The sequence below is a fragment of the Amblyomma maculatum genome, chromosome 1, assembly GCF_055883805.1.
Source record: "Amblyomma maculatum isolate TAMU_Amacu chromosome 1, ASM5588380v1, whole genome shotgun sequence".
Taxonomy (NCBI): Eukaryota; Metazoa; Arthropoda; class Arachnida; order Ixodida; family Ixodidae; genus Amblyomma; species Amblyomma maculatum.
The window spans coordinates 180,123,361-180,135,969 of record NC_139344.1 but is presented as its reverse complement, the minus strand read 5'-3'; the positions used below and the strand labels follow the sequence as shown (position 1 = coordinate 180,135,969).

The 12,609-nt window shown below is 42.9% G+C and overlaps 1 protein-coding gene across 3 annotated transcripts in view; it reads left to right on the top strand.

Annotated features, from left to right (window-relative positions):
• The window catches only part of Mvd (mevalonate diphosphate decarboxylase), a 133,017-nt gene that overhangs the window by 10,903 nt on the left and 109,505 nt on the right, over positions 1-12,609 (top strand). For 2 of the 3 annotated variants that reach the window (XM_084589691.1, XM_084589692.1), the window contains exons 3-5: positions 1,740-1,807; positions 6,330-6,376; positions 8,685-8,825. In XM_084589691.1, the coding sequence (XP_084445817.1) occupies positions 1,740-1,807; positions 6,330-6,376; positions 8,685-8,825 (256 nt within the window). The remainder of the gene's footprint in view (positions 1-1,739; positions 1,808-6,329; positions 6,377-8,684; positions 8,826-12,609) is intronic. The other variant, XM_084589693.1, reaches the window with a different exon arrangement.

The window sequence follows — 12,609 nt, the reverse complement described above, 5'->3', positions numbered from 1 at the left end:
TGCTTGTAGCTTACGGGAGTCTCGGTTCTGGCAGTCTTGAAGCCATAGGTAGCGTAAGAGGGTTCTAGCACAGCTTTCACCCTCGCTCTTGATCACTTTCTGCGTGACGCTGGCGGTAACACAGGACATTCCACATCCGCCGCTATGGTTGAGGGTGGCGCTGGTGAACACTCTCAAGGTTCGTATACAGACAATATTAATACCCAAGAAAGTAGCAAGGGGGACAGCGGCCGATCTAGCTCAGTTGGAAAAGCACCGGACGCATTATTCGGAGATCGTGGGTTCGGTTCCCACCATCGGCACGTTGTTTTTTCTTCTACTTTGTGTTTAATTATCTTTCCCCTAAACAGATTACATTACTAATTTCTGTGATTATCCAAGTAAAAATTAAAAAAAAAAAAAGACAAAGTACAATCCCCAATGCTTTATTTGGCCTCGCCGACTGTTGGCTTGTTTCCTTCATGCAGCAGATGTGTTGCAAGCCATAGTTTGCTACCATTCTTTAAGTTGCAAATAAGGCATGGTATATACTGCGTGTATGGCTGTCTAATGTCGATGTAAACAAAGAAATGTGTGTTCAGTAGTCTGGATAGCACATATCTTAGGAGACTGTGCGTAGGTGCACAGGTGCAGTGGTGAGCAGCCTTGCCTAGAGCGCGCCGACGGTGCTCCGCGATGCAAGTCAGCGCCATCCAACGTTAGGCCATGGGTTCAGGTTATGCGTGCTGTGCGCATGCGTGGCCAAAACAAAACAGTGCCTGCTCGTGGGTTCTCAGCCTCATTTCTGCTCAGTGCTTGCGCTTCATGTCGCCAGGTACGCGCTTAATGATATGTAACAGCGGCCGAAAGCCCAACGTGCTTCGCGTGAATCACGGAGCGGCTAGTCAAGTGGAATGCGATATCAAGTAATTGCTCGGTTCAAAAGCAAATTTTGCTAGTGATAGCGGGTGATCGCATGTGTCTTGGCATCAGTTTTCGTCCTGCGTTACAGGCGTATTGTTTGATGGTGTGTTTTTGGGCCGGATTATCAGTTATAATGGACACAGCATTTGCATTTGTACAGATCTAGGAACTTGACTTCCTCCACAATAAAGCACAGGTGTGGCGAGTGGTGCATATGTAGGAGCGCGCGCTATCACTCGTATTTGCTTGCCTGGCTGTCTCATTACAATCGAGAAACACGATGGCATCGTGACGCTCTGGCAGCTGTCACAGCCTCACAAATTCAAGCAGTGCGACCCTAGCGGCATGAAAGGTTCTCACAAGACGGGAGCTGGAAAAGGAAGCGATGAGCAGGCATCCGTCTGATTTGCCGTGCATGCGCATGGTACTCGTAGCTCAAACCCAGAGCCTAATAGTAGATGCCGCTGACTTGCTCCGCAGAGTGCCATTGGCGTGCTCTAGACAAGGCTGCTCACCACTGTACATCGTCTACGTTACAGGAGTGGGCTTGGCCCTGCTGCTAGCATAAGCTATCTTGGTAAACATTCTGGCCTGTTTGTGTAAGTCTGAAGTTCAGTTCTATGCAAGCATGTTTCTAGTGGATAGACAATGTGCTGGTGCACCACTGCCCTCGCTCTGTGCATATCATTTATTGCTAGGGGACCAAAGGGATACATGTGTACAATGATCACGTTTCTGTTTATTTCTGGGTATTTTGAGGCATGAAACCAGCATATCAAAAGTGCCTTGTTTGTGTGGCTTTTGTGTTTAGTTTCCATACCAAAATAAAATTTCAGCTGTGTGCAACGACTACAGTCGCAGTTGGGAAGAAGTTCAGAGAGGATAGAATTTGGCTGAATGGAAAGTGAGTAGCCATTTTATTTTTGCCTTGAGTTTTTCGGTGCATGTTATCTCTCTTTCTTCTTCAAATCTCATCTTCTGGAAGCATGTTCAATTTTGTCAAACGGAGGTGTAATGGATGAGTACTATGCTGTGTGTGGGGTATTGTTCAGGCTACCTGCTTTTGCACCGCATGAACACTTTTGTGGCATTCTAAATTGATACAGGACTGATGCTTCTTTGCATTGCTTCAATTTCCAGTGCTTGAGCTTTTTTTATGCTTTGCTTTTAAACGTGAGAACTGTGAGATGTGCTTTGTGGTTTGTACGTAAAAAGCTATTTATTACCTAGGAAATTCCTGTAAGATTGTGTTGCTTTTCTGTTTGTCAGGGTGTATCAGTTCAACATTATGCATGTAGCTAATGTCCTGGGAAAGTTGAATGTTATAAATATATCAAAGATGAACACTTAAGTCTAGCTAGGTGGGCATATTAGTGTCCCAAGAGAGCAACTGTTCTGTGTTCTTTTTTTTGACAAACAGCTGGGATAAACTAAAAAGCATGCAAAACTAAAAAATTTAGCAACACTTCAGATGAATTTTGTGAATGGTACCTAGTCTTATTATATCAATATACAAGTGCTGTTGAAAAAGAATGTCACAGCGGTTTAACACAATTGCTCCAGTAACTCGTGTAAAAGCACGGTACACTTATTGCATTTATGTTGGTCAATTTTTGTGTGATCTGGGCCAAATTTGGTCGTAACAATCAAACTGGGCATGGTACATTGTGCCTGGATATCAATTTGGTCTAATCTGACTGAGGTCAATTTTCAGGTGACCCAGGTCAAATTTTGAGGGTGGCCCAGGTTAACTTTGGTGACGACCATCAAACTTAACGCAGTCCATTATACTTGGATGTCAGTTTCAGTCTAATTTGGAGGGGTGGAAGTGCTGCTCCATTTGCTCCATTCTGCTCCAAACTACTTTTCCTGCTCCAAAATGCAATATTTCTCCAAAACTGCTCCAAACCTGCTGCCTCGATGTGCCATCAAATTAAGTGCAACACAGTTTGCCATAAAGTGGGCCTACAAAAAATGCACTCTGATGCAGTTTGATTATATAACCCTGAGATGCACAGAAGGGCAATGACAGATTGTGAGTTGTGTGCGTAAGATATGGGGGCTGCCATAGTCGAAACGATGGCAGCAGATCAATGGCAGAGGTGTATATGTTAGCGCCTAGTGCTGAGCCTAATGTTAGAAAATTTTCATAAACTAGAAAAGCATGGAGCATAATTAATGTTTGTTCACAAGTAAATTTAAAACGACCCGCAAGTGATTGAGGGAATTAATTGCAAAGAAATGCTCTGTGTACGTGATATAGTGCTTCCTTCCAGCCTTTTCAATCATCAGTAGTGAGGGAACCGAGACCAGCAAGCAAAGTAGATACTGGAAACTATCACGAGCCGTTAGAAAACGTCCAGTTACAAACGTCCAGTTACAGCACCAGTTCTAATGGTTCTACTGTGAAACCAAGAAGGTACACCTTCGAGGCTGTCATACCTACGCCAGGCAAAAACATACTTAAACTGTTGTGGGGGTGATGCCGTTTAAGTGCCAATCACTAAAAGTGTTCTCAAAAGTGTTAGATTGCCATGCAGGGCCTATTGCCAGTGTGTTGAATTAAGGAAGCCCCATCGTGGCTCAAGCGATGATGTGAGCAGCCACTGGCAGAAGGCCACGAAGTAAAGAATCTGAAGGACGAAGAGGCTACCCTTCAGTGCTGTCTATCCTCCCTGAATGCACAATACTGACCAGTGCCCAGAAATTTATCAGCACAGGCATAAGATCAAAAAGGATATGCACATGATAGGGAGCAGAAATTTGCTTCTCATCTATGTTTTTAGTGGTGGTGCTTGAGCGCATCAAAGTGGTAGACTCCACCTTTGAATCTGTAAAGTTAAAATAGTGAAAAGCGTTTAATTGTTCAGTTATAAGCATAGAAGCAAGCATTCTATTTGCTGCTAGTCTGTTCCAAATTATTGCTCTGGTCAGGTGTGTTATTTTAAGGATCTGTACTTGTTTTATTTGTTTTTCATGTCTTTTATTCAGGCAAGCATTGAACATGGAATAAAAAGTAATCAAATTGGGTTTTGATATGTCAGGAAGCAAAAATTGCCATTAACTAAAGTGTTTGGGCCTAGAAACATGCTTCAAAACATAATTCAAGTGCTCCATAACTCTGGTATTACCGCTCCCAAGCTGCCCCAAAATGGCTTTATTACTGCTCCCTGAGCTGCTCCAAAATGCTCAAGCCTGCTTCACCCCCGCTAAACATGCTTTAACACATAATTCAAGTGCTCCATAACTCAGTTTTTACCGCTGCAAAGCTGCACCAAAATGGCTTTATTACTGCTCCCTGAGCTGCTCCAAAATGCTCAAGCCTGCTTTCACCCCTGAAAATGCCTAATCCAACATTGTCCACCCTTAATTTAACGTAAGCTGACGTTACAATCCTGTTTGACCAGTCTAAATTGCTCCACAAGCTTGACAGGATTCTTATTCAGGGCACGTACGGCTGGACGAGCGCTTTCGCACTACTACGACAAAGACAGCACAGCGAGGTGCAAGTGCAGGGATATTAGTGATATTTGCTTGTCATACTGACTCTTTTTTGTGAAGCCACTTGTAGCAGCTTCACAAATGACCTTGTGTTATATATATTGTCGGTGCACACGAATCAAAAGAGAGGTGCATTCAGAGAAACTGTATATTGTACTGTCAATCTTCAGGGTCAAATGGGCACTGTAACTGCATTCACAAAGCATTTCTAAGTCAATAATATCTGTGTTTACAGTCTGGATCACTGTCAGAAAATAATCATTGCTGTAGCGTCCCACAGGTGTCATCAATGCTTCCACAGATTCCTCGTTTCCTATAAAAATAAAGCATGGTCATGCAAGAAGTTTTACTTTGCCATAAAAAGCTTTGAATTGAGGTTGCTTCTACTTTTGTTTACTTTGATTTTTTTTTTCTTGACTCCTTTAAGTTCCTTTTGCCCTGCAGTGGGACTGTGAGAGGTTAAGACACTCGACGGCTGTGCCTAAGGATGCGAGATCGAATCCCAGCCGTGGTGGCTGCTTTTCACCTCCATTGAAAAGCAAAGCACCTGTATCTTGTGCGATGTCGGGGCAAGTTGAAAAACCCCAAGTGGTCTAAATTTCCACAGCCCTCCACTACAGCATCTTTCATAGCCTGAGTTGCTTTGGGATGCTAATCCCCATAATTTAAATCAAGCCTTTAAGTTTGTTTCTTAACTTTTTTTTTGCAAAGTCAATACGCACATACTTGACTGTTTGGCTAGTAAGTGTTCATGCTTTTATGTTTGCTCTTTTTCTTTTTTTACCTTTCCAAAATATATTCATTGTCCTTCAGTACAAGCAGTTACTTTCAGTGAAAACCTCAGTTCAGGGCACAATTCTTGTCTTGTCCCATGCAAACGTTCTTCTGAGTCTTGCAACATATCCTTGTTTGAAAGACATCTTTAACGATTGAGCATGGACAAGCTTGTGTGGTCAAGACAGTAAGGTTGAGCAAGACATATAGACGTAAATTTCAGTACCTGCTGCATTGCATGTCTGTTAGCACTCTGCAAGGGTTATTTCAACCCGGTGTAGAAATCTTTGGTGCAGTTATGGCATCTATTTGGAATATGTGCTTATAATTTTGTATTTCTACTGTTAACCTAAAGTTAATGAGTTTGTAGAGCGCCTTTGTTTTTAGCCATTTTATACCTTCTGCCCCTTGCTTAACTTGTTCAGTGTAGCGTGGGTCACCAGTGGGTCATGTCATTCATACTATGCAACCCCGCATACTGAGTCACACGATGAAGCTGCGGAACAGGTTTTATTGCACAGTTTAAAAAGGACCTCAAGATAATGTCTCACTTCATTGTGTGACCAAGTAGTGGTGGCCGTACTGCATAAATAAATGTGTCCCACCAGTGGTCCACACCACATTGAATGTGCTGAAATGGTGCAAAATAGGTTCAAATTCATATGGACAAGATGGAAGCTTGGGGATGTTGGTTTCTCACTATCGCTATGATGGAAAAGATGAGGATGAAAAGAGTACACTGATTTTATTGAGGGCTTGCCACTGCTTTATTATTGTTGCAAACAGTCTCAAATGAAAACACACACACACGCATGCACACACGCCCCCCCCCCCCCCCCCCCACACACACACACACACGAATAACAAAAAAATTTGCAGATAAGAGCTCTGCACGAGGCAATAGCGACACATGGCCAGCTGTGTGCATTTCCCTATGAGTTTTTAAGAGAGCGTGTTTCTATTTCTATAGCGATAATAATCAGTTTAATGAGGTTGCTAATAATGAGCTTCACTCTTTGCTGCAGTCACATTGTTGAAGCTATATCTGGGTGTAGGCATAGGCATTTTTTGCCAGTTAGCCATACTTTCTGAGAAAAAAATTATCTGTGTTCTGTGCAGTTGATGGCAATGCATTTTCCTTTTTATTTCAGAGAGGAGTCTATGCGTTCAGCAAGACTACAGAATTGTCTTCATGAAAGTGAGTTTTATTTGATTTATTTTGTTTCATCCTCTTCGATTTTTTTTTTTAAGTGCCCAAAACATGTTTGCTATGAACTGCAATGTGTAGAGCACGTTTGTGTTGGACAGATGTGATCATTCCGCTTACTGTCCACAGATTAAAATAAAAAATGTACTGTTGAGCTAGTTGATCAGTATCTTAAACACATTTTAAAGGCCTTTTAGAGCCTTGCCCAAAAGCTTGTTTGCACAGATATGCCATGACCTGCATTATTCCATATTTCTAGTACCAGGTGCTTCATCAAGCACATTGAAAACCTCTTGAAAATATGGGAATTAGAAATATTGAGACCTTTTCAGGAGTGAAGTGTCAGTGATGGGAGACTTCATACTGTATCATCCTTATTATGCAGCAGATAAAATAAAATTAGCTGTTTTGCTATTACAGTGGGGTGTTTGTCACTGAGAGATTATAAGATATAGTTAATAGAGTTTTTTCTTTAATTTTGTTCTAAATCTGCATTGTGAGGAAATCCAGCACTTTTTCTGCACAGAATGGAAACTGAGCATGTGAGGCACACAGGAAGCTTGGTGCAAATACAGTATTCAATAATGACTGCCACTTCAAACTGCGTCCACTACTGGACCATGCCATGCACATTTTTTTGCTTCGCCACTTGGCGTAGGAAAAGGATAGTCGTTGCCATTTGTGTGGTCTTTATTGAGAGCAAGAGCACAGAAGAAGGTGCATCGTGGTGCACTAGAGCACAATGTTCGCATTTGGGGCTGTGTAATTGCAGCATGTTATCAATAGATGTTGCATTTTCAGTGTTTCCTGCACGTCTCATGCATTCAGTTCTGTGCGGGAAAATGTGCCAGATTTCCTCACACTGCAGCATTTTAGAAGAATTCTTTTTTTCTCATTTTTAACACTTTGTCGCCACTAACCAACACAAAAGATAATTAGTGAATTGTTTGGTCAGCTGCCTAGTTACAATTATTTTTAAAGTAACTGATATTTTCCAAGGTTAACAGGTTTTCCTGAGCATATTTTTTTGTGTTTGCCGAAACACTTAGTATGTAAAAAAATATATGAACTAATTACTATACATTTTCGATTGTGAGTTGATCTCCCAACTTTTGATTCCTTCTGAGCAAAAAAAAAAAAAAATATGTCTGACTCCTAATGTAGATTGACATTGCCTTGACCTGGGATCCTAGCTCACCAGTGAGTGTATCTGAAGAGTGGGTCTTGCAAACAAACATTTGTCCATGACATCTATGACTCCTATGCGTCATGAGCTTAATGCCGGCTGCGCTGTCAGTTGTCGCTTTTGTGAAGCAGAGACGGGGCTGCTCCCGCTTGCATGCTGCTTGCTGCTTGGCTCGATGTGTTTCCTGCAAAAAGTTTGCATAATTGCACCTGCTACTGTAGGCAGAGCTTAGGGATGCTATCAATCTCAGAGATGTATATTTAGCCTTGCAAAAGTCCAAGTTCCTTTCTGCAGGGGTCAGGTGCGCTTCCTTAAGGTGTGGATTGCAGAAGGCCTGTGGGTAAATTCTATGAATAAAGAAACTGGTACGGGGATGTGATCAGCATTTTTTTGCCCTGCCTGTATGTTTTCCTTTCTTCATGAACTTTGTTATGCTGTTGAGCATGCAAAACTTTTAATGGTGAAGTACATGGACATAGCAAGCTTCAGTGGTCGCTATTGGTGACAAGTAAAATGTGTGCGCTTTACACTGCTTCCGCATGTCATGTACTGTGCCGGGGCATGTTGCACTGATGGCTTATTCGTGTGCAGCATATTAAACATCATCTTAACATATGTAAATTTTCTTTTCCCTTATATTCGCTTCACTTTGGCACCTGCACACGACCTTGCCAGGGATGCCTTGTACTGGTCTGCTACTTGAAAGGAAAATGTAGTGAAGCACCAGGCATACGCTTTTGATAATACTCCTTACCCTTTTTGTTTTGTTTTGAGTTATGTGTATCTGTGTGGATGATATAGCGTACTACTGGCTCTTAGTTTCTTTAGGACACATGTGAATACAGGTAGAGTAGCAAGGTGGGGCTCATGTACTCCCTCCTATGTCTTCATATACCTATGCCATTTTAATCGCTTGTTATTTCAAAATGCAAGATTAAACAAATATTCTGAGTCAATATTTTTTTTTTTTTGTATTCAGCTTAAGTTAAATGACTAGTCAGTGTATTTAAATGCTGATATTTCTTATTGTTCTTTTTGAAGTTGGGGCCCTTTTGGAAGCAAGTTCCTTCTGATAGTATCAAATGCTGGTGTTTTATTTTTATTCTATTCCAGTCCGAAAAAGAAGTCGAGAGGCCCTCTGCATGCACGATGACCTTTCTGACTACACTGGCTGGAATGTGCATATCTGCTCTGTGAACAATTTTCCAACATCTGCCGGGCTTGCATCATCTGCAGCTGGCTACGCATGTTTAGGTGAGACTCCACGTTTAAAAGGGAGCACACCTACAATCCCCAGTGTGCAGCGGTGGCGTAGCGGTAGAACATCCGCCTCGCATGCAAGAGGACCGGGGCTCAAATCCCGGTGCCGCGCAATTCTCCACCGAATGAAAAAAAAAAAAAAATCCGCGTGTCGATGGAATTGCATAAACAGGTTTGGGGTGCGACCTGATGCCGGTGAACACCTCCGGCAACGCATTCCCTCACCAGAACAGGAGTTGGCCACCCTGGTGCAGTAATTGGCCGCAACCTCTCATGATAAGCTCCACAAAACCCTGGCCCTCAGTCACCAGCGGCTGCGGAACAACTGACCACGGCGGCGGTCAGACCTGTGACGCAGGAGGGGGTGCTAAGAAAGCCTGGCTCCGCTGGACAGGCCACCATTGGAAACTGACCCTGGCAACGTTTAATGCTCGAACCCTAGCTAGTGAAGCTAGTTTAGCAGTGCTGTTAGAGGAACTAGAGGGCATGAAATGGGATGTCATAGGGCTTAGTGAGGTTAGGAGGCCGAATGAGGCATATACTGTACTGAAGGATGGGCATGTACTGTGTTATCGAGGCTTACCAGAGAGGCGACAACTAGGAGTAGGTTTCCTTGTCAATAAGTATATAGCGGGCAATTATAGTATTAATGAGAGGGTTGCAGGCATCGTAATTAGGCCTAATAAGCGGTATAAACTGAAGGTTGTACAGGCCTATGCACCTACATGTAGTTATGATGACCAGGCAGTTGAAAGCTTCTATGAAGATGTAGAATCGGCAATGCGAAAAGTAAAGATGCAGTATACTGTACTAATGGGCGATTTCAATGCCAAGGTAGGGAAAAAACAGGCAGGAGACAAGGCAGTAGGTGACTATGGCATTGGTTCTAGGAATAGCAGGGGGGAGTTACTAGTTGAGTTTGCAGAGCGCAATAACTTACGAATCATGAATACCTTCTTCAGCAAACGGAAGAACCGGAAATGGTCATGGAAAAGTCCTAACGGAGAGACTAAAAATGAAATCGACCTCATAATGTGTTCAACCCCCGCCATTATGCAAGATGTAGAGGTAATCGGGAAAGTGCGATGCAGTGACCACAGGATGGTGAGGTCCCGAATTAGCCTAAATCTGAAGAAGGAACGCAACAGATTAGTAAGAAAGAAACCCATCAACGAATTAGCGGTGAGGCATCTCACTACAGAATAGATATTCAGCTCTAACCAAATGGCGACATTACCCAAGAAGCAATGAACAATAATTTCAGAGATATCATTACTGAGTGCGCTGTAGAAGTAGGCGGTAGGATAGTTAGAGAGGGTACCGGTAAGCTGTCTAAGGAGACGAAAGATTCGATTAAGAAACGCCATAGTATGAAAGCTTCCAATCCAACAGGCCAGATAGCATTGGCCAAGATATCAAAGCTAATCAATAAGCGCAAGGTGCCGAATAAGGAAGTATAACATGGAGAAAATTGAGCATGCTGTAAAGAACGGGGGAAGCCTTAAAGCGGTAAAGAAGAAATTGGGCATACGCAAAAACCAGATGTATGAGATAAGGGACAAGGCGGGCAATGTCATCACGAATATGGACAAGATAGTCAAAGTAGCCGAGGAGTTCTATACAGATCTCTACAGTAGCCAAAGTAGTCAGGACCGTAATGAGATTGGCGGTAGGAAAAAACAGTCAAGTTGTTCCACCAGTGACGAAGGACAAGGTCAAGAAAGCATTAGAAACTATGAAATCAGGACAACCTGGACTGCCTTAGAATCAGGACAACCTTAGAATTAGAATCAGGACAACCTTAGACTGCAATCAAGCAAAGGATCAAGCAGGGTTTCGGAAACGGTACTCTACTATCGATCATATCCATACCATCAATCAGGTGATAGAAAAATGCTCGGAATATAACCAGCCCTTATACATAGCATTCATTGATTACGAAAAAGCATTCGACTCAGTTGAAACCTCGGCGGTGATGCAGGCATTGCGAAATCAGGGGGTAGACGAGTCGTACGTGAAAGTGCTGGAAGATATATATAGTGGCTGCACAGCAACCATAGTTCTGCATAAAGAAAGTAACAAAATTCCCATAAAGAAAGGTGTTAGGCAAGGAGACACAATCTCCCCAGTACTGTTCACAGCTTGTTTAGAGGAAGTATTCAGAGACTTGGAATGGGAGCAGTTAGGGATAAGGGTAGAGGAGAACACCTCAGTAATCTGCGATTTGCTGATGACATTGCCTTGCTAAGCAACTCAGGGGATGAACTGCAAATAATGATTGATGACCTAGACAGGAAAAGTAGAAAGGTAGGCTTGAAAATCAATATGCAGAAGACTAAGGTAATGTTCAACAGCCTCGGGAAGGAACAGCAGTTTACATTAGGTAGCGAAATACTGGAAGTAGTAGGCAAATATGTCTACTTAGGACAGGTAGTAACCGCAGATCCGGACCACGAAAAGGAAATAACAAGAAGAATACGATTGGGATGGAGCGCATTTGGCAAGCACTCGCAGAGTATGACTAGCAGCTTACCGGCATCGCTCAAGAGGAAAGTATACAACAGTTGCATCTTGCCTGTACTCACCTATGGGGCTGAAACGTGGAGGCTAACCAAGAGAGTTCTACTTAAGTTGAGGACAACCCAGAGGGCTATGGAACGAAAAATGGTAGGGGTAACATTAAGAGATAGAAAGCGTGCAGAGTGGGTCAGAGAAATAACTCAAGTTACCGACATTCTAGTAGAAATTAAGAAGAAGAAATGGACATGGGCAGGACATGTAGTGCGAAGAGAGGATAACCGATGGTCGCTTAGGGCAACAAACTGGATTCCAAGGGAAGAAAAGCGTAGCAGGGGGCAGCAGAAAATTAGGTGGGCGGATGAGATTAAGAAGTTCGCAGGGGTCAAGTGGATGCAGCTAGCACGGAACCGGGTTAAGTGGAGAAATATGGGAGAGGCCTTCGCCCTGCAGTGGGTATAATCAGGCTGATGATGATGATGATGAGGACACCTACAATCAAAAGTTTTTGCAGTGCTATGCTAGTGAAAATGTTGTCGTCTTCATTGCCTATTTGCCCTGACACACAATGGTTCAGTGGTTAGGGCACTCGAATACTAAACCCAAGAATATGGGTGGGATGCTGCCTGGCTGTGACAGCTGCATCTTTATGGAGGCGGAACACCGGCTGTCTATGTACTGTGTGACGTCAGGGCAAATGAAAGAACCCCAGGGGGTGTGAATCCATCTGGTACTCCCTTCACTAGTGTGTTTCGAATAAACCATGATGCTTTAGTGTGTGAAACCAATATACTGTATACCATACAATTTCTGCTTACAGTCTGGAATAGGTATGTGGAGCTCAGTTCTCAGCGTGACCATTATACAACACATCAAATTCAAACCACTGCATCCTTTCTGCTAAAGTCGTCGTGACGGTTGGAGTTCACTAGCCATTCTTTAAGTAAACTGTTTCGGACTGGCTGCAATATTTGCATCAACCATGCCTTTTGTGTGTTTTCACAATTTCCAGCTTCCGTTTTCTTGGTTGCTTTTTATAATAGTACTGTAATGTTTGCAACATCTGCCAACATTTTATTCTTAAAATATTATCTCCTTTTATGAAATTTCATCTCCAGGAATTGCTCGCACAAGACCTGCATGCCTTCTTTTTTTCAGTGGTCATGATTGATTTCTTCGCTTGATCTGTTAGTGTTGCTGGTGCTGGCCATGAGTAACGGATGATCATATTTTGTGAACATGCAGGGTCAAGGAAGTTTGC